Here is a 24,045-nt window from a genome sequence, read left to right as displayed (position 1 = left end):
AAAATATTTGAATATAAAATTTATGATTTGAGTATTTATATTTTTAACAACAAGGTGTCTACCGGTTAAGACCAGTTGATGTCATTTTAACAACTACGGTAAACTCAGTTTCACTACAAAAGTAGTTATACTAAGATTTCTACACCAAAAATAGCACTAAAAGCACATCTAGTGGTGTCAAATAAACTTTAAATAAAACAAATTCAACAACAGTTATGGTTGAATAAACAATTATTTATAGATTAAAATGAAATACTTATAATGTGATACAAACAACAACTAGTTCCAAGCCAACATCAAATTTTGGTGTATTTAAAGGTGCGATTCCTTAGGACGCGTCTGTAGACGCACGGCCAATGCGGCTGCCGCAGTGCGTTCGAGATTTTGGACGCGCCGATACTACTTTACTTATTTTTAAATATAAACTGATTTCCTAGACCGCCGCAGACGCGCGCGACAGTCGCATGCGTCAATAGACGCGTTGCGATGACCGCTTCGAAGGCAGTCAGATCGCACGAGACGCGCGGCCACCATATGCAAATATATTATTATTTAAATAATAATTATAATTAAATATAGCTTCTTTTTCTACAATATGTCGTCAAAATTATTTTTTTCTTACGAAGAAGATGTAATGTTGGTTGAATTGGTCAGCAATCACCCTTGCTTGTTTGATTTAATACATCAATCATACAAAGATATTCAAATAAGAGAGAATGTATGGAAAGAAATTTCAATTAATTTAAAAAAAAGTAGTAAGTACGTTTATTCAAATACATTTTCATAATATAATTACACTATAGCATAAAGAAATAATTAATTAATGATATTAAGTAATATAATATAATAATAGGTAACTAAACTTAGTGTACATGATAAATTTTAATCTATTTTTTGAGTTTCATGATCTTGCCACGGAACTGACCCTTGTGTACTGCAGAAAAATGTTGTGAATTCATCCCTGACTAGAAATCCTTCATAGTTAGCAAATCCTCCAGATCTAGCAATTGGTATCATATTTTTTGTAGGGGGAGCTTCGTTTTTATCAAATTCGTAATAATAATTATTTGTAGATTCTATGTATCTATTTCGTAGAAGGTTATGTAGGCAACAAGCTGATAATACCAAGTGATCAATTGTTTCACATTTTAAGGCTATAGGAGTGTAAAAATACGAAATACTTGACTTAAAAGCCCAAAAGCGTTTTCAGAAGTTCTTCGTGCTCGCGATAAACGATAATTAAAAATTGTTTTCTTATAATCTTTTTTGGCTTCACCTTTAGTATATGGTCTCATCATATGAGTTTCCAAGCGAAAAGCCTCATCGCCAACATGAACATATGGTAATGATTTTTCGCAGTTGGGGAGCTTAGAATCACGAGGAAAATATTCTCCTGTTTGTATTTGCTTATATAAACTAGTGAGTATAAAAAGTGGGTTACTGTAATGGATGGTATTAAATTTGAATTCAATGATATATAATATCATTGTATACGAAAAACGATTCTGAGCTGAGACAGTTTGTCAGTCTAGGATATTTTATACTATATTAATTATATTGTTATTATTTAAAAAAAAAAATTAAAGCAACTATAAAATAAATTCCAAATTAATTAAATCAGATTCATTATGTACCAGACACACTCAGTCATTCATGGAAGGTTTATGTAGGTATTTACATCATAAAGAATTAATATAAGTCATTATTGACATTAACTATTAATATTAGATTATTAGAATAATTTTAAATTAAATAAATGTTGTCAAAATTTCAACTTTAAACGTTTCTAAAAAAAAAAAAACGTGCATATGTATTTTTAATATTTTACAACTGGCTATTATATGAAAATATGGGGAATCTTGTATTAAACATTTAAGTTTTTTGACCCAATAATTGAATTTTATCGACATGTATAGGATAAAAAACTAAAAAATCGAAAAAATTCAAATATCTATAAATAACTTAAAAATTGTTTAAATATTTTGAAAATATTATCAAGTTTAGAAAATGCCACTATAAATATTCAGTGACAATTTCATGTGTCTACGTTTTAGTGTTACAACAATATCTAAAATCAGTAAAATCGATACATCATTGTAAAATCAATACATTCGCGCGTCGCTCCGCTCAGAATCTGAAATTACAATCTAGACATATGTACAATAATTAATATAGATCGTAATATGAAAATGAAAAAGAGTATAAAATTTAAAAAATATTCAATCATATTGATTAGGTCATAGTAAAATTGAGGAAAGCAGGATTTTTTATACAGAACTAGTGTTCGAGCTTTAATAACTATTATAGGTATCAATATAAATATATCATATCATAGAATAATATATAGTTTTAACTGATCATTTCCGCTCAGAATCGCTACAATTAATACAAAAAGTTTTCATTGAATTCCAATCTAATACCTACATACATCACGTTTCATAATAAATAGTATAAAACATCTTTAACAACTATTAATATTATTTTTGTTTAGGGGATTATCAAATGTGATCTCAAACGAAGATCAAAACGCAACACAAAATGATGACACAAGTAGCCAAGTACATGATTCGCCAGTAGATGACTCTATTTTATCACAGATCGAGTCAGATTATGAACATTTACCATCCACGTCTTTTTCTGAGCCAACTGAAGTTATAGCTAAAAAAGCAAAAGTATCCTTAACAACAAAACGACTTAAACAAAATGAAATTATTATAGATACTTTAAATAAAAGAAGCGATGAGCGTAATAAGTTATTGGAGAAGTTATATGAAACAAATGAAAGAGATCCAATAGATATATTTTTTGAAAGCATTGCTGCAACTGTCAAACAATTTACTCCAGAATTGAAAATTAAAGCCAAAACAGATGTTTTTCGTATTGTCAGTGAATTAGAGGTACAAAATATTCAGCCAGAGCGTCAATCTTCTTCTTCTTCTACTTACATATTTCCACAAACAGTAATTTCAAGTCCACGAGATATTCAGTCTTTACATTCATACACAAGTTCATTGCAAAGTAATTCTACGTCAAGTTCTTTTGATATAGACAGTTCAGCTGTAAATTGGACTCAACCATTTACACAACATTATGAAGATACTAATAATTAAGGGCGACAAGTCAGGTCATCAGCTCATAATATTATATATGTATAAAATCTAAACAGTTTTTATACTTTTATTAGTTTTTCTAATTTTGTATGATTTATATTCAATATGTTTTTTTTGAGTTAACTCAAGACTAAGCAATTTTGATTTTTAAATGTTAAAATTAGTTTTTATCATAACATTTAAAATAATTTTAGTTATCTATTAATTAATAATAATATTTTTAACGGTGAAGTTTTTTATTTGTTTTTCGTTAAGTGCAAAGTGAAATGTTTTTTTTTTTTTAAATGTATTTATAATGTATATTCTATTAGTTGATAATATAATGTTCTTATGTTTTTTAAGTGAATAAATAAATTCGGTATCTATAAAATCAGTTGAAATTTAATTATTATTTTTCAAGGTTAGAGTATTAAAAAAAAAGTGCATATGAATTATATTATTCTGTTTAACTAAATTACATATTGTAAATACAATATAATTAACATTACAAATATCAACACATATCTCTGAAACAAGTGTTAGGTATTTACCTTAATGTTAATGCTAGTTTTTCGGCCGGATTTATAGGTTCTTTATGTCTGTTGTACGCATTACATTTTATATCATCTTCTATTAGATTTAAAACATATGTGAATTGATCATAACTGAGTCTAAAAAACTCTCTGAATTTTCTCTGGTCACGGAATAAATGTTTCTCAATTAAAACACTGAAAAAACCTTCAGATTTTCTAGTTTGAAACATATCATGGACATTTTGGTTTTTTTTAAACATAAATTTCATAAGTAATTCTTCATCATCTATTTCTTCTAAAAGAAGAAGAAGTGTCTTCTTTTTCTGCAGATTAGTAAGTGACATGATATCTGCGTCCTACACTGCACTGTATAAAATATTTTAGGTATTCACTATACACTATAAAATTAATAATTAACAATACACTGTTGACTGTTGAAACGTAGAAAATGTACTGAAGGGCTCTGAAAACAAATAACAATTTATTTTGTGTGAAAAATATGAGCAGTGCGTCTCTTGCGGCTGCGTTTAAATCCTAAGAAATCCGTGATCGGCCGCTCGTCCAAAATCTCGAACGCACTGCGGCAGCCGCATTGGCCGTGTGTCTACAGACGCGTCCTAAGGAATCGCACCTTAAAAGTTATCTTTATTTATAATAACTAATGTTTGCTGTTGTTTTAACACCATTGGATTCTTATCTCAAATTAAGTAATAAGTCAAATTGATCCAAGTAAATGATTGGTTCTACACTGAATTAGTGTTGGGTCAACTAAATTATGTTTAACTTTTTGCTAATAGTATTTTAACACCAAGCTTACTCCAGCTGGAAATCTACACTCAAATGTGTTCATTAATGACACTTTTTATTGTAAATTCAACACCAGATTTCTATGTGTGATGGTTGTGTCAATGGAATGAAGTTCAATTGGATTTTGATTTTGAATATGCTGTTTTTGATTGATTAAAAATTTTGAATACTGAAAGGTTTGTTTACTATTTAGGATATCGATAGTTTGTTTTTTGAGAATTGCCAATTTTTTTTTTCCAATTTTTTTACTAAATTTAAGAAGTGTATATTTCGATGCCAGTTTATTTATTTCACTGGGAACTTTATTTATTACACATCGTTCATGCTCCTCCTCTTGTACAAACTTTATTATATTTTCCACATTCTGGAATCTTGAAAGTACCTGTTATTAAATATTGTATAATTATTGTTATTTGTGTGATTGTTAATTTATACTAATAATTGTTACATACATCAAGTTGTTTATCGATTAAATTCTGAATTGTACTACATTTTTTTATCAATAAAACATTTAATGCATCAGCGCATTCCATTCTAGAACCAAAACTTCGAATATAATGAAATAAGGTTGTTGATGTAATAACGCCGTTGGGGAATTGCAATATTGACGAACTAATCATGTTTAATGCATTCTATTAAAAACAAATAATTACCATTTTGTAATGACAATGTTATTACTAAATTTGTAATGTAAAATTAAAGTCTCGGATTATTTAAAAAAGTTATGAATAGTTTACCGTTGACCGTTCCCTAGGTACATTAATACGCTGCTTGAAATGATCATTAGTTAAATGGTACAGCTTCGTCTGTTCATACGAAAACTTTTTTTCACAAAATAAGCAATTTATAGTAATAAATTGAATTTTTTTTCAAGAACATAATCATTTCTATCAATGCCAACTGGACAATTAACTAAAACAAAAAAAACAAAAAAAAAGGGTCAAGTGGATCGAAAAAAATATCATTTTTTATTCTAGTGACTTTTTTTTAGAAGCTAATTGAAGAACACAAAATAAATATTTGAGTCATTATATATGTAACTTAAAATAGATAAGAAAAACAACAATACAACCTTATTAAAGATAATGTTAATTAATCCCGGAACCTTTTGAATATCACCGGCGAGCACCTATGCTTTCCTTTTCGATAATTGGCACTTGAAGACTTCAAACTTGTAGAGTTCGAGACGCTGAGCATTAATCATTTTTCAAATTTTTGCGGAAATAAATATATTGGGAGATTTTGGTCGTTTTGAAACTTACACACATCGTAGAAAGTAGCCCGGCCTACCATACCTGTTAGTTTAGTGAGCCTACTACAATTATCACTTAGACGGTGATCTCATTGTGCATAGTTGGTCTACCCAGGGACTCACCCGGCAAACCCAATAATTACTTTAAAAAAATATATAAAATCAACCCTTCGACCGATCGTCCTGAAACATCCACAGATCGTAGCAAGTACCCTGGGCTACCGTCCCTGCGAGTTTGATGAGTCTGCTTCAAATATCACGGACACGGTGATCTCATTGTGCATTGTTGGTCTGTCGCGGGATTCATCCGGCAAACGATAAAAGTTCTCAACGGGGGGGTACCTCTCGATTTTTTGGCGAAAAAACGACCATCCCCCGATCATCTCTAGCTATTGCGACCCTGTAAAGGAACCTATAGACTCTGTGTTACCAAGGTTTGAACCCGTTCACACCATTATATCGTATTATACATCGATCCGCGTACAGTATTAAGCTATATTACATATAATCGTGTTTTATATAATTCCAAAAATTCTGTAAGATCAACCCTTCCACCGATCGTCCTGAAACTTACACAACTAGTTACTGGTACCCTAAGCTACCATAACTCCCCTAAGCTACCCTACAACTACAAAAAATTATCGTATCCGTAGAAGATATTACTTACAATCGTTGAATGTCAGCACATTGTCTCTGCGATGGGTTGGCAAATTCCCTGCATTGGCTACTGAACCATTTTTGACCAGGGCTACTATAGCCTTACTTCTACTGGAAGACATACTACAAAAAATAAAACATCTATAACATCTAATTAGTGACCATCATACTGCTTTCATCATGCGGTTTTATTTTTATTTTCTATTATTATATATTTTACTATTTTTGCTTTTATCATATGGTAAGGTCAATCTGAAACAGCTGTTCCCTCTACTACTAGCGCATCGTGTGGACAAGTTTCGTTTAAAAATACGAAGAACCCTGTAGGCACCGAGTTGACGGCTGGAGTCTGCACTACCACTTAGCCAATCATATCCCTGGATTCGTTAGGAAATCTGCTTTTTGGGAAATGCATTTTGGATACTTACAATTTGCATAAAGGGGTGGTGGAGTCGACCTCTTTAGAAAATCATATAAAATCAACCTTATGACCGATCATCTTAATCACTCGACGTTTGATACCTTATATCTGGCTAATTACATTTTTTTGACTCATATGTTCTGAACTTGGAGGAGGGTACTACTATATATTAGTATACGGTACTGGTCTGTTTCTACATGCCCCCGGAATGTAAGGGTCGTTTACTTTGTGATATGTTGGAATTTAACACTACAATTCTTTAGTGCACGTGCCACTGATCAGTTTGCCACTTTCAAATTTTTTGCGGAAATGAATATCTCGGAAGTTTTTGGGCGGGGAAGTTTAGCGGGCGCGGGGGAGTCGGAATCCCATACTTATCTGCCGCACGGCCGTCTTAAAGACTTAGGATTTTTTTCAATGCAATGATCTGATAGCTTAGGTCCTCCCGAATCCAACCATACTACTTGCAGAGCGGTAGTACAAAATTTGGATTTTTAGTAATTTTATTTTATATTATAAGTGCTGGGCGAACGCATTTTGCATTACTAAGGTAGAAACGAATCGGTTTATAATTCATTAAAAATCGAAATATTGTACTACGACTTGGCCAAGCACATCCCTGGATTCGTTGGGATGTCCCCTTTTTGGGAAATGCATTTTGAATACTTACAATTTGCATAAAGTGGTGGTGAGGTCAAGTTGTCCAGAAAATGGTAAATTGGTGCAGGATTACATGGGTAAAATACTGGTTTTGCCACCACTACAAGTCTAATTCGCTTACCAGGGGACTTAAAACTGTTTGGGGGTATAGAGTAAGTCATTTAGAGTCGAGGGATACCATTTTGAAAGCGGTAGTACAACACATAAAACTGGAGCCACAACAATATATTAATTGTTTGTTAAATGCTTATATTAATGTTAATAATTGTTTAATTAAAAAATTGTTTATGCGGTGGATTAGGGCTACTGGCGAACCACCTTGATAAAAAAAACGCGCTTATGTGTAAGACCTCTTGGGTAGTGTGGAACATTACACTTATGTTGAAGACGTCTCCATAGATATAGATCAGAACAACGAGGTCCCTAATCATGAAACCAGTGTTAATGTGTCGGGGATAACTGATAAAAGTATGCAAAATATTTATGGTTTTATGTAACTTTTAGAATATAACTGTATTGTTTTATATACATGCAATACATTATTTTTAGATGATGATAAATATAATTTTATCTTAATAACATTAATAAATTTAAATTATTATTGGAATGTGTTCCAGAACATTATTACAGGATTACTATTAGATCTGTTAAATAAAGAAAAAAAACATTTACAAAATTTTGTTAATATTTATTATGCCAAATTATTTATCTGTGGGTATCCTACATAAATAATCAATATTTTTTGTAGCATTGACATCATGAAATGGTTTTCCTTGTTTTTCTCGGTGTAGACTCTGCATCACAACTGTTTGCAATAATGGGTCTTGTGTCGATGGACTCTATAAAATAGCAAAAAAGAAACATTTAAGTATAATCTGTTAGTAAGTACTTTTCAAATTACTTGTATTAGCGTGTACATCAACATTTTTTGTGGCAGTTGGTGTCTCAATTATACTTGTGCACCTGAAAACAAAAATGTTTTAATATAAATGTGTTTTTTTTATATACATGCAATACATTACTTTTAGACGATGTCGGAATAGTGCTATTGACATCCCAAATGATAGATCACACAATGAACATTTATAAGGTTTTAAGCGTGAATGAACATGAATATTGTGTATTTTCAATTGTTTTTGAGTCGCATATGTTTTGATACAATGAAGACATTTAATTAACTTATGTTTGATATGTATGGTTTTTTGGTGATAATTCAGATCACTTATTTGAAGAAAAGAACTTTTACATATCTTGCATTTATACCTCTTTCTGCGAGTGTTGTGTATTTCTCTATGTCTTTTAACTGATTTTTGTGATAATAGTTTTTTATTGCATATTTCACAACTATTTATCTTATGGTTTGCATGTGTAGTAATATGTTTTTGGAACCAAATATGTTTTTTGTACTTTTTTGGCATATACTGCAATGGTAACTGTAACCCTTGTTTGGACACTCATCACTGGGTGTAAATTCTGCATCATAAATGTTTACAATAATGGGTCTTGTAGCGATGGACTCTACAAAATAGCAAAAAAAAACATTTAGGTATAATTTGTTAGTAAGTACATTATTTTCAAATTACTTGTATAGGTGTGTACATCAACATGTTTTTTGGCATTGACAAAAGATAATGGTCCGTGATGATTGCTTGTCAAATGGCACAGAAATGTCGATCGGTTATTAAATTTTTTAATGCAAACATTGCAATAATTATTAATCATTACAGCAATATACTAAAAAAATAACACAATTAACACACTTTTTATCAATTGTCATCAGGGTATCAATTATGCCGTTTACCACAATTGACCTATATGATAACATGAGTTATCATATGTTATCATTTAGTTCAATGTTTACCACATTCATATCATCTGTATTTTCAGATACGGGTTATCACTAATGTCTATTTTTGAGGTTAAAAATAAAAACCATACACATGTCATTTTTATTTTAATTCTTTCATCCATTTTTTACGTTTTTCCAGCCTTTTCGGGTCCCGTTTCAAGTTTTAAATCGTCTTTTAGGTGTTTACAAAGATTCCTCTACTGCGATCGCACGTGAAATATATTTCGCGTCCCTGTTCGAAATTCGAATGTCCGGCGTAATGGTCTTACGTTTTTCTTAAGTTTTGTGTTCTTCTGGTTGCTTTGCTGTAAGACCTACCCTAAGATCCGATTCGTTGGGATGTCCCCTTTTTGGGAGATGCATTTTGGATACTTACAATTTGCATAAAGTGGTGGTGAGGTCGAGTTGTCCAGAAAACGGTAATTTGGTGAAGGATTACTACGGTGAAATACCACGTTTAGCTAACACTACAAGTCCAATTCGCTTACCAGGGGACTTCAAACTGTTTGGTGGTATAGAGTAAGTAATTTAGAGTCGAGGGATATCGTTTTCAAAACGGTACTACCAAATTTGGATTTTTAGTAATTTTATTTTATATTATAAGTGCCGGGCGAACGCAATTTGCACTACTCAGGTAGAAACTAATCGGTTTAAAATTCATAAAAAATCAAAATATTGTACTACGACTTAGCCAAGCACATCCCTGGCTTCGCTAGGATATTCCCTTTTCTACCCTCGCAAGCGTATGTAAAAAAAAGGTTAACTACCACTATGTATGTAGTGGTCCCAACAGACAGATGATTCTTGAGAAAAAAAAAACATACTACTGAAAACCTGGACAGAGAATCCGAACGAGTAAAGGTAAGTATCAAGTAAGTATCATCAGGTAAGTATATCAGGTGTTTTATCACACCTGTGCAAGGATACAAGGATATTGTCGATCACATGAATATTCATTACTTAAAAATGAAAAGTAAACCGTTGAAATTCAAAACATCGAGGTTGTATACACACCGCGGTCTGTACTCTGTATCATGGAATTATCTATTTATCGTTATTCAACTCTTTTACAATATGATATCTCGATAAATACTAGTCATTAGAGTGACCAATTGAAAAGCATCAAACTATTGTACCAAATTATTGTATATATTTAATCTGGTAACGATTATTTTCCTTACCGCATTCATATAATATGGTTTACCGTGTTTATCTTATTTTTGATAAGGTGATTTCTGAGTCACTTCAATATTCTGATAACTACCGGTCGTCATTATTTTATTATGATCATTATGGTCGTTATTATATCCGTTTTTTTTAAGAATTTCCGGCCCTTTTGGGCCCCGTTTCCAGTTTTAAATCGTCTTTCGGGTGTTTGCAAAGATTCCTCTACTGCGGTCGCACGTGAAATAATATATATCGCGTCGCCGTTAGAAATTCGAATGCCCGTTTTAGTGGTCCTAAGTTTTTCTTTCGAGATATCCTCAATTTTTTTTCCTGGGTTTATTCGCGTTTTGACCTCCCCTAACAACCGAAAATACTCCTAGTGCAACTCGCTATTTGATTCAATCAAATATTTATATTTTATCAATTGGTTATATTTGGTTAGGTTAGGTTAGGCATTGTTCGATATTACCACCCCCCGCACCGCAGATCACTTCCCAGGAAATAAGTGGATTTATAAGGGCGGAGAGTTCTGTGATAAACTTAGCTAACAAATTATCATTTGGAAAATTGTTATGTGATAAGCTATTATTGTAATTTGTGATCGAGGCATAGGAAGCTTCGGGGAGATGAGGAGGAATTTGGAGATGGGGGTGCGTAGGAACAGTATTCGGATTTACGTAATCTGATTTTTGTTGAATCGGCTGAGAACGTTTCTTATGATTGAGAAGTTCATTATATTTGGTTGCTTTGAGTTTAGCTTGGTTTTTGATAATATTTTTGTACACGGGACATCCCTTGTAGGAGGCTGTGTGTGGTCCTGAGCATAATGTGCATTTCGCCGGAGTGGTAGGTGGTTTTGAGCATTCGGAGGAGAGGTGGTTATCTCCTCATTTGACGCAACGAGGGTTATGGTGACAAAAGTTACTTGTATGAAAATAAGCCTGGCATGATTTGCATTGAGGAGGGGCACGTTTTTTTTTTGGAAGTTCAACTTTAATTTTGGTGTGTAACAGCGAGTCCAGATTGAGAATGTCGCTATTATTGGTTTTAGATCGATACGAAAAAGAGGCAACGCATTTTTGTTGATACGGTGTAAAATGTAGGTGACCTGAAAAACTTCGTGGCCTTTATCTGTGATGTAGGCTTGTATGTCTTCAACGGCCGTAGATGGGTGGAGGTGTCTGATAAATACACTATACGGTTTTAATGGCTTGGGCAAGTGAGTACGGAATTTGAACTGTTTGTTATCGGCTATGTATTTAAAAATAGTGTTCCAGGCAACTACGGTGGCAGCGTGGATAATCAGATATTTAGGAGTTGATTTAAATAAAAAGCTCGACGATTCGGTTATATCAGATAGAGCGTTTTTGAGCGTGGAAATTTCGTATCCTTCACTTACGTAAAAGGGAGGTGACTGAACTTTAGTCGGAGAGGGTAATTCCATGTTGGCCGGCGGTATGTTGAGCTGATCCTGAGATGACAAATTGACGGGTGGAGGGCTGAACACCTCCGGAGGAGAATCGGCATCTTCGGAGAGAGAGGCGTATCTGTTGGGTGTAACAAATATTTTGCTTTTTTTTCGCAGTCTTTGGTAGACGATGATGATAGATTACGTTTTGGGATATTACGGAACATATTTAAACTGGGAATAGAACGCCATTTGCGAATAGCGATAACGGACGTAGGTCGTGCACGTCTGCTCACGATAAGCGTTTACGATCGACTGTTTTGTGACTAATTTATCACATATAAATATATAATATTATGGAACTACGAAGTTGCCACGTTTATTTTATCATTGTTAAATGAGTCGCAAAATGGTGGTTTAGTCCAGGACTGACCCGGCAAACACAATACTTGCTTAAAAAAATATATAAAATCAACCCTTCGACCGATCGTCCTGAAACTTTCACAGATCGTAGCAAGTACCCTGGGCTACCCTCTCTGTGCAGTTGGTGAGCGTGACATCAATATCACGGAGACGGTGATCTCATTGTGCATAGTTGGTCTTCCCCGGGACTCACCCGGCAAACCCAATAATTGCTTTAAAAAAATATATAAAATCAACCCATCGACCGATCGTCCTGAAACTTTCACAGATTGTAGCAAGTACCCTGGGCTACTGTTTGGGGGTATAGAGTAAGTCATTTAGAATCCCAATTAAACGTAATCCCGAAATACATTGAAACCCGGCCGAGTAAAAGTCAAATCGTAAAATATTTAAATCAAGTCGTGTTTTGTATATATAACGATTCAGCGTGATAGTATCTGCCAAGAAATATAAATTCTTAGAATTTGGTTGAGAAATATAGGTTTTCCTACTACATTTAGTTCGCCAAGTCAAGAAATGATGCTCCTTCAATGGTTCAAATACCAGTAGTTTCTAGTGAGTAAACGCGGGGCCCAGCTCCGGCGCAGTGGCCGGATTAAAAGCTGCTATGCTGAGCATAGATAAAGCCGCAAAGTAGGTCCTGGGTTCGGAACCCGTGGGAGGCCGTAATTCTTTTGCATTTTTTTTTAATCATTTATTTCCGATTCATTTAATATGATTGGAGATTTCATGTAAATGAACTCACTAAATCTGGTCAGACCAGTAGCGTATCTAACTGAGGAAAAAATTACAATAAGTATTATGTTTAAAAGACGCCAAAACGTTTTCAATTTTTTGATATATAAAACTGATTTTGTACCAGCCCGGGGAATATGATATATCTAGATATGGTATGTATATTTTTATTGTATTTTCGATTTTTTTGATAATTTTAAATATTATAATTTACCGTTATGAATGTTAACAACACTATTTTTAAAGCTATTTTTTTATCTATACGTCTACTATCATTCCTTAGTGTTTTTTACCGTAGTAATCCTGCACCAAGTGCGACCGCGGCTTAAATACACTATATTTTACGATTGTAACTACGGTGCGATGCTGGTGTGGTCGGTATGAATACTGTCTGCGGGCCGAGTCAAAACCAGGGTTCGAATCTCATCTACTGAAAGAATTTTTCTAAAAGATTAATTGAGAATTGGAGTAACTTTTCATAAGCATTTCTTTCTTCCTTCGATTGCGAATAAACGAAGGTTAGCCTAGCCAGCCGTCAGTTCTCTGATTAAACAGAGTCAAACTGCTTAAAAATAATTTCACGTCCACTGTAGAAATTTGAAACCTAACCTAACCTAACCGTCCGGAGGAAATAATTTTTTTATATTTTTCAAAAATATAAATAAAAATAATAATAATATCTCGGTCAATATTGGTTTTTCGACCCCCCTCCTAAGGACCGAAAACACTCCCCGGGTGCCGTTCCATAGTATTCGTCGAAAAAACCAATGGGTTATGGGAGGCTAAAATTTACACATCTCCCGAATTTACGTAATATTACCTACCCCATGCCCAAAAACTTTCACGGTATTCATTTCCGCAAAAATTTGAAAACGGAATCGTAATCAGCGGCTCGTGCTCTACAACTTTGAGGTGTCTAGGTAGTTCCCTGTGAGTTACCCTGGCACCGGTGGCCAAACAATTAATTTGACACCTAATTTCTCCAAAGATTTCATACATTTTAAACTTCACATCGTATAGAGCTAGATGCCGTGATAATTTAGAAATTTTTTCTTGTCCAGGACTTATAACTGAAAAAAGGAAAATATCGATCTGCGATTCCGCGGTAAATCCTATACTTACCTGCTGGACGGTCGATATATGGACTTGTTGTTCTCGAAATCACTAAGGGATGATAGTGGAGGTAACGAGGAATGCACTCATACCGTTTTCATGACTTTAAGTCAAAACCCTGATTTTATACTATTTTTTGAACTGGGGCATATCAGGTTTCCTCCTGGATAACCTAACCTAACCCGCGACGACGTTGACGTTGGCGACGGTGGACTTCTACTCTGCGGGCACAGTCGATGATGATGATCACCGCCAATATAACCTTTGCCCAATTTGTATTCAGAACACGTGCGTGTAAAGTTGCGGAGCGGCTGTGTGGAGCAACGGACGGTTGCGAGCGACCGGTTGCGAAGCTGCGACGTAGAGCAACGATAAAATTGACACGGAACAGAACGGTCATAAATAACTGCGTGTTGAGCTAACACACGACGAGCAATACGGAACGTTGAGCTAAAACGACCTGGCAAACGGCATATGATCGATGATCGAACGGGCAGTTGAGAGCGAACAACCGAATACAAAAAACGAGGCGGTACGCGCAAGCACCGGGGCGCGTAGCAACGCCGACGGCGGCATCTCCCGCGTCATTACCTAGACTGGGGTAACAGTTACGACGGCAGGGTCACCAACATTGGAGAATGACCGGTTGCGATCATCACTGCCTGATGAACTCGTAACGCGGCATATGTTATCAACAGAAAGGTCGAACAGTAGGGCCAAACATTTTATCCGTGAATGGGATACCAAGGAGAACTAACAATAACGTGGAAAGTTTTCACAATGTGCTACGAAACAAATTTAGTGTTTCTCAACCAAGTTTATGGATTTTCCTCAGTAAGTTTATTTAGTTTGTTTTTTTAAGTTAAGTATAAGAAAATAATACTTTCTTATTTTTTTTTTTTTTTGAACAATCCATTGTAACTAATTATGCTTTTTCTTTTGGATTAATGAATTTGTTTTTTTTTTTGCTTTAGAACACTTTACACACGCATGTGTAGTTATACTTACTAGTACAAGTACAGTAGTTGCCTATGTTGGACAAACTTACAAAATATAAAAAAAGGTGTACACCAACACAGGTTAGGGAAAGCAAATTTGCTATTGTAAGACCTGATATACCTGACATGCCTGTGTAGTGTGTAACACTCACACAGTACTCTTCTTAATAACTATTCAGAAAAAAAAAAAAATTATTTTTAAATAATATTAGTATATTTTATAACACAATATTATCTTCAAAAATATATGAATCAGTGCTCGAATTGAATACTTATCATCTCATATCCACTTTGAAGGTGGTTTTGCTAGAAAATTCAATGTAATTGGTGGGTGGGTGTCAAATATGAAATGAAAATAAAACTTAGAAACTTATAAAGCCAACAAAAATAATATATGATATACTATTATAGTTATTAAAATATATTTATTAATGCAATAATTCATACCTACTTAAATTGTTAAGCTATAAGTTATTATACTAAACGCTGAAAAATAAAAAAATAATAATATAATATATTAAATATTGATATAAAATAAACAAAAACTAGTTTTTTCACTAGAACTGGTTCAATCTACAATGTTAGTGCGTTACATAAAAATATCTTTAGGAGTAAACGCTAACACCGACTGTAATAAGAATTGTTTTTACTTATTTATTTAATCCAAATTGAACAGATTCATAACATTGCTTTATGCTAAATGATGATTTCCACTGGAAATCTATGCATGTAGCAAAGCCAGTTCATATGTATTTTTATTTATAACATATTATATTCAATTTAAATAAACAATATTAAAAACTTACTTTAATATTTAAATTTTGTATCAAACCCTTTAATTGTTGATAGTTAGATGCTCTACCTACCCTGCTTTATTTTATGTTAAATGTTTGTATATTTATCACATTTATTACCTATTTATAACTTTGAACGATAGGTGTTTTTTTTCCCTTATGTTTACATTTACCTATTTCATAAATTGTATTTTATTAATTTGTTTAGGTCAGTTAAGCAGGCTAAGTAAAAATTACTATAATGTCGTAACTCAGCTTAATAATGGACTGCAGCCGTCAAGGAATTTAAAATCAAAGTTCCAAATTTATAAAAACAACGACTGAGCATTATGATGCTGGTTTAATACAGGGGCGTCATTTGGGGGGGGGGGGGTCAGGGTGTGCGGTAGCACCCCTTATTTTTTAAATACTTCCAATTGGCCTGCGCCCTGCTGAAGCCTAAAAATAATGCACTAGCCACGAATGCACAATTCTTAATATGATTAAAATTAAATTGTATTTTAATTTTCAAATTTTATATTGACATTTTATCAATATTGGTATTTGTTATACTGTTAACCATGATTACAACTTTAAATTGCATTATTTGGTTATAAACAAATATCGTGTTATCAATTAATTCAGTAAGCAATAGATAAGGTAACGGCAATAACATGGTATCACCATAGATAATAAAGAATGGATAGACCATTTGCGCTTATCACGGCTTTAGATAGCTCTATCTAAAGCCGTGGTGCTTATCATACGGGAATGAATAAGAAAATATTTTGAGGTTATAGTGGTATAGCATAACTGTCAACAGATTACATTTCATTTCACATTGCTACATTATAAAATACATACAATTTATTATTTTACAATTTCACTATTAAAATGAGTGAAAAAAGAAAAGGCGGCGCTTTTCGTTAACGAGAAAAGAATAAGAAGTTATTATAAGCAGCTAGTTCTTCTTGTCACAATATTGCAAACATGTTTAAAAATAATGAAAATTATTTAGTGAAAATTATTGTAAGTACATATTAAAATAGTTTATGATGATGTATTCAATTATTGATCCATGACAAATATACTTATTTTGGAATTACAGAAATCTGTTACTATTGATAGCAATGAGTTGGTAAATGATGGAACTGATTATGTTGAAAGATGTAAAGATATTGAAGCTATTGAAGCTATTGAAAATGAATCCATAACTAATGTAAATAATTTAGTAAGCATAGATTCTGATAGAGTAGATGCCATAGAATCAAACAGCGCCAATACTCAAATTGTTGATATTGATTTTAAATTAAATACAAGTGGTACAGAACCAATAACAAAACATAAAAATGAAGTTAGTATAAACTTCCCAGAAAGCTAAAAATGAATGATAATAATTGTAATATAACTAAAAATAATTAAATATATTTTTAGGTTCCCGATTTATCTCTTACAAAGTATAATGATCCAGTTCAACCCATTCTTTTGAGTTACCCAAAAAATATTGAAAAAAGATCATTTAATTCTACATTTTATAATAATTTTAGTTGGATAGAATACTCCATTTTAAAAGACATGGTATATTGTTTTATCTGTCGACATTTTACAGTGGACACTGAAGTTTATAATACATTTATTAATAAAGGTTTCAATTGTTGGAGGAAACAAACAGAATCATATAAAAAGCATATGAATAGTGAAAAACATAAATTAAATTATGAAAAATATACAATGTTTTTAAATGTGAATAAAAATAGTACTGTAGCAAGTTCACTAATAGCTGGTCGTAAAAAGGACATTGAAGAAAATCGTCAACATATTTTTTTATTGTTAAAAGCAACTTTATATTTGTCAAAACAAGGCCTTGCACTGAGAGGACATGAAGAGTCCATATCATCAGCAAATCGTGGTAATTTTATTGAATTACTAAATATGTTTAGTGATAACAAAACAATAACAAAATTATCAGCTAGATATGGCCATTACACTTCACCTGAGTATCAGAATGATTATATTAAAATATTAGCTTATTGTACTAGGTTAAATTTAATTAAAAAAATGTCTTTTACTGGAGCTATTGGAGCTTATTCAATACTTGTAGATGAAACTTAAGATGCTGGAAAAAAGGATCAACTATCATTTATTATTAGATTTGTTGGCAATGAAAAATATTCATGAAAAAGCCATAGGTTGTTATCAATCATATGAGAAAAGTTGATGCTTTTAGTCTAAGTAAAGAAATTTTTAATATTGTAACTAATAATAATTTAGATATACAAAAATGTATAGCACAATGCTACGACGGAGCATCTGTGATGAGTGGTGTATTTTCTGGCGTACAAAAAAAAGAGTATCGGATATGGTTCCATATGCTGTATATATATTATATACATTGCCATGCCCATCGCCTAAATCTATGTTTGATACAAACAATTCAAAATAATTTAGTTGTGGTTAATTTTTTTGACACTGTTCAATCATTATATAAGTATTTAATGAACGGACATACACGCTATGAATTATTCATGAACATACAAGCTGATAAAAAGTTACAAGAAATACATTTGGAAAGTCTCGTTGAAACCCGCTGGTCATATTGGCATACTTCTTTAAAAAAAATACTATTACGCTACACAGAAATTAAAGATGTTTTAGAAGTTTTGACAGTCCAGGATGATCAAACCGCTAGAGCGATTGGTTTACTTGAAGAATTTTCATCATTTAAGTTTGTTTTAATTTTGCACATCATGGAACAAGTTTTGAGCACTGTTCATTGTTTATCGAGTGAGCTCCAAAATTCTAAAATTTTACTACCCACAGCTTTTAATTTAGTCAATTCTTTAAAATATGAACTCATAAAGTATCGATCAGAAAAACAATTTCAAATTATTTATGAAAAAGCTAAAATATGTGCACTTAAAAATAATATACCTATAGAAAGGGGCGATGAAAGAAATAACCGACTACGGCAAAAATACAAACCTTCAAAACAATTTGAAGATTATTTTGTTATGAGTACTTTGGGACAATCGAAAATTACACAGTCAAAGAATAGTACTAAAAAAATAAAAACTGATGTGTTATATGATGTGATTGACAGGTAAATAATGATATTAATGCTTTGGGCTATATAGTGTAGCTTTATTAATGATTAGTTTTTTTGCTTGCTTTCATTTTCAGATTTATTATGCAACTTAATGAAAGATTTTCAGAATCAACCAATAACTTATTTAAGTTATTTGAAATTTTTGACCCTTCTAGTCCCAATTTTTTTAATCCAGATAGTCTTTATTTAAAACTATTTATTAGTTATTTTAACTTTAATGAAATTCAAATTGCTTCTGAGTTTCCATCAGCAAAAGCACTATTTAATGACAAACATGATGTTGATTTGGACACCATAGCAATATGCTTAAAAGATTTTCCTACCGCTTTTGTAGAAACTTTAAAAATTATTTCATTGACAAAAACTTTACCAATTACAACGGCATCAAATGAAAAGTTTTTTTCATCACTTAAAAGAGTTAAGTCATATTTACGCACTACCATGGGTGATGAAAGACTAAATGATCTGATGGTACTTAATGTTGAAAAAGAAGAGGTTAACAAAGTAAATTTAGAAGAAGCTGTAGATATATTTGCTAACCTAAAAAATCGACGATATCCGCTTATTTAAATACAAATTTGTTTTTTCTAGCGCTTTGCTTTTTCCAAAATTATAATAATTATGAAAATAAATGACAATTTATTAATATAGATATTAAGTCCTTTTTTTTTATTTGCTGCTGCATTAATTCTTCTTCTAGCTTATTATGCATAAATTATTATTGGTTTTCACTGTTAAGGTAATTAATTATTTATTATATTTTAGTATCTTAATTGATATTTATTATTTGATTCCGAATTTATTCGGTCCATAATGTATAGAAATAATTGAAAACAGGATAATGCACGTTTGTATATCTATTTTTATATGGCCTGGTGAAATTTCAAAACGGCCTGTTTTAAACCTCGCACACCCGAAAAAAAACCTGAAATGACGCCCCTGGTTTAATAAGCACTTGGCAGTTTTTAAATAAATGTTCCTATGCTTGTTCTTCGTACGAACAGAGACAGAGACAGTGGGCTTTAGGTGTAGATGAAGTCAATACCATTGATGATAACATCATTGGTGACAGACAAGAAGTTTTGCCGTTACAACTACCAGTCATAGAAGATCCACAAGTTAATGTTGTTAACAATATATCTGTTTTCGCCGTTGCCGATCCTACGATTACGGCGGTTATCGGCAACGACTCGCGATTTATGTTGAGAACAGGAGCGGGAGGGGTTACTCACACGAATGATAAAAATAATACTGTTTTAAAATACGACAATACTACCGCTGCTGACCGTACGGTATATATATATTTTACAATATTATAAAGGTTATGAACAAATACGTAATAAATAATAATAATATGCGGGCGCCCAACACGTTAAAATACAAAATAATACAATATCAGAACAATAATTGCACATATAATAATTCCTATAGATAGGCGCTTAAATACTAATGACTTTCAATGCCACAGGTATAAAAAAAATATATATAATAATAATGGAATACTAATTGGGCATTAAGGTCGTAATAGACAAATAATAATTTAAATGGCCACTGAACACGAGTGAGCGCAAGTATGAGTGTAATGAAAATACGACCAGATGCCGACAGTACTGGACAATCTGTCTCCTCGATGCAGACGACGACTGCAGCTGATGATGGCAAGCGCTCCGTTTAATATAATTTGTGCACACTCGATTAAAACGTTCGAAGTGGCAAAATGACACTTCGTGATCACACGAGGTTTGGTTGCTACACGCAATACGAACGGTGACGGAGCACGTCGCTTTCAGGTCAACCGTCGAAAAAGAACAAAAACGCCGGGCTGGCTAGCGGCTCGGCCATCGGCTGATGAAAATGTCACCAGACAGCGGAAGGGGGAGCTTGCCGGATGCAGCTTATCTTCTGCCACGCCTGTGGTATCCCGAGGCGATAATATATATATAAATTTGCCAAAAGGAAAAACCGTTCCGCGATCGAACAGTATCTACATGTATGACATGTTTAACACAAAGTGAAGAACAAACAGTTCAATTTATTGTACTACCATGTGGCCATGCATGGGTTTGTGGGGTTTGTGTCGCAGTGTTAAACGACCAGTTCCCAAGGAGATGTCCCATGTGTCGTTTCGGAGTTGATACATTTCAACAGATTTTTTATGGCTAAATTTGTTTGTATTAACTAGTACTTTTTTAATTATTTATTTGTTATAATCATAATTATTATACTTGTAGGACTGTAGGTATATAATATACTATATAGTAAATTTATAATATATACAATACATACATTTTGAAATCTACACAGACTTTATTTATTATTATCATTATAGTATTTTTATTATTAATTTACTATAATATAATATAATATAATGGTGACACTTGGAAAACTTGTTATTAATTATTTTTACAAGCACAGGTCTCAGGTCTGACAGTAATTTTAGGCTCAAAAATACTGACAATGATAAGTAGAATCATCGTAAAAAAAACCTTCTAAATTTAATGAATATTACAATTTACTAGACTGGTAGCTTTCATTCTAATATATAAGTACATCGTACATAGGTAGGTATTTGCCAATTTATTGGCAGTTAAGATACTAAATATTTCTTTCAATTTTGAATACACTTATAAGTTCATAATATAGGTAATTATACTATAAATTAATGTTAAACTCACTGTATATTCAAGCGCATCTCCGAAATTTAACATTTTATTTCTAACATAATCGATTTTGAAACAAGATAATTTGAAATAATATATGATAGACTATATTATTTTCATCTGCTTTGCTTTATCTTAATAATAATAAACATTTATAAGAAGACAATCATCAAAATTCACGGCTGGACATATCTCAATATAGATAGGTACCAGATATTTTTCACGGTAGGTACCAAAATGTTTTTTTTTTTTAATAGAGTGGGGCTTGGGTCTGACTTTTTACCATAGCCTTTGGTCGTAAGCCTTGTGATTTCTATATCTATATCTATACCTATAATAATTAATCTATTCCTGAATCCTGGCCACTGAGTATTAGAATAAATATTTAATAATCCAAACTAAAACATAGTAGTTAAAAAACACAAAACAAATCTTATTTCACAGATGGTAGAGTAATATTTTTTAAATAAGGTTCTGAATTACAACAAAGTTACTAAAATCGTTATTATTATCAAATATCCAACTCCATCAAGGTTAGGTTAGGTCAATATTTTAAGAACGACTTATAAAAAACCATTGATACTTGGTCGAATAAACAAAGTCAAATGCATATAAATAGCTTAAAATTAATCTAAACATTTTGAAAATGTTGTTGCGTATAGAAAATAGTACCACTCTACTGCTAATATTTGACGCCCTTCTCCCTCCCACAAAAAATATTGACTTCAAATTTTTAGTTTATAATTAACCACGTACATTAAATATGTTTAATACGTATTAATTAAACGTTTCTACTTATTTTTTATTATTATTATTGGAATCATATTTATTTAATTAATGTATTTTGTTTCTATGATTTTTTTCGAAGTTGACACCGATTTCATTATTCTGGGAACATTACAGAAAGAAATATATAGCTATTTTCACAAATTAGTAGATATTATAAATCATACGTTCTGCGTTTCTGGAGTGTATAACAGTCCACATTGTAAATTGTACAAGTGAATATAAGTGAATATAATTTACAGTATTCATTCAAACTACTCTAACTCGATTTATCTTAAGAAGCAGGTAAAATTGATAATGAGTTGGTTATAAGTTATAACCATAGAGCATAGACCTTATTATACTTATAAGGTTTATAGTTATAACATAATATACATATATCTTTGGGTATAATAATTACAGTAGCACAACTACCCGGGGGTGGGCGTTGTTGATCACCCAGGCCCACAGACTGTAGGGGCTCTAGACCTCAGACCAACTAATAATTTACTATTTTCGTAATTGATAACAAATATCAAGATCACATTATTTTAATGTATTTATGTATAAATCAAATTTTACTGTCAGTATAGATATTTGATGTATTATTGAAATATTATTCTATAAATATAAAATAATGATGACATTTCTCCATATTTTACCAGGCAAATTAAAGAAGAATTATTAAACACATTAATTAAGGACCTAGCTTTGTTTATAATTAAAAATGGTTTCTGTAATCCATATTGCGATGTTATAAATGCATGTATATTGTATAATTTACATTCCATATGACATGACAGTAGCAACGGCGGAAAGGTCATTCTCAAAATGGAAATTAATCAAACACTATTTGATGAATAGTACGGGTCAGGATCGCTTTTCTAATAAAGCTATTTTAAAAAGATATAGAAAAAGATGTAGCCAAAAGAAAAAAAAAATTTTCCTTCAAGTGAAGAAAATATTTAATACTACCAAAGATATGAATTAGTATTTAGCTTATAAGTAAATTACTTAATTATTTTAATGGTGTGTATACATATTATTTAAAATACATTGCATGTAAATAAACTACGATTGTAGTCTGCGTACTCTGCAGACTGTAGTCTTATAACTTATAACTAGGTCTCAAAGGCTCCAAAAGCCGTAAGCTTTAGAGAAAAATCAAACAAGTACCAAATTGAACTGTAGAATTACGTTTATTTAGCAGAAAATATAGTAAGTGTATAATAGCGTGTGCGCGTGTGACGAGAAGTTGCTCTGGCCTCCGTGGCTATGATACATCTGGTCAGGCTGTCCCACGGGCTCAATTATAAGTGATGGCGGTTCCTTTGATATAGCGGCGCGTGCAGCTTGTATGTGTGTGTGTTTCGGTTGTTGTTGACAATTCTTAGAATAGTGACTCGTGTCCATGATTTCTAGTCGTGTACCTGTCCAGTGATTTATGGATAGGGGCGGATAGTACATATTTTATATTATATTGTTGCAATATTTATGTTAATTATATATATCGAGTTTAAGACCGTAATAACATTATGATATATTATATTATATTATATACTATGTTACATACTATGTTATTATAATATAGCGAATAGTGGCGCCTAGATAGTCAAGGCCCGCAACACT

The 24,045-nt window shown here is 32.2% G+C and overlaps 1 protein-coding gene and 1 pseudogene across 1 annotated transcript; both read left to right on the top strand.

The window, feature by feature from the left end:
* Positions 1 to 595: 595 nt before the first annotated feature.
* On the top strand, positions 596 to 3,182 carry LOC111042400. The gene is made up of 2 exons (XM_022326990.1): positions 596 to 748; positions 2,478 to 3,182. The coding sequence occupies exons 1-2, from the start codon at positions 596 to 598 to the stop codon at positions 3,108 to 3,110; spliced, it is 786 nt and encodes a 261-aa protein (XP_022182682.1). The 3' UTR covers positions 3,111 to 3,182.
* Positions 3,183 to 14,172: 10,990 nt separating this feature from the next.
* Positions 14,173 to 21,154, top strand: LOC111042399 (annotated as a pseudogene).
* Positions 21,155 to 24,045: the final 2,891 nt, after the last annotated feature.

Source organism: Myzus persicae, unplaced genomic scaffold (genome assembly GCF_001856785.1).
Source record: "Myzus persicae strain clone G006 unplaced genomic scaffold, MPER_G0061.0, whole genome shotgun sequence".
NCBI lineage: Eukaryota > Metazoa > Arthropoda > Insecta > Hemiptera > Aphididae > Myzus > Myzus persicae.
The sequence above is the reverse complement of the archived record's forward strand: the minus strand, read 5'-3'. Positions and strand labels throughout refer to the sequence as shown.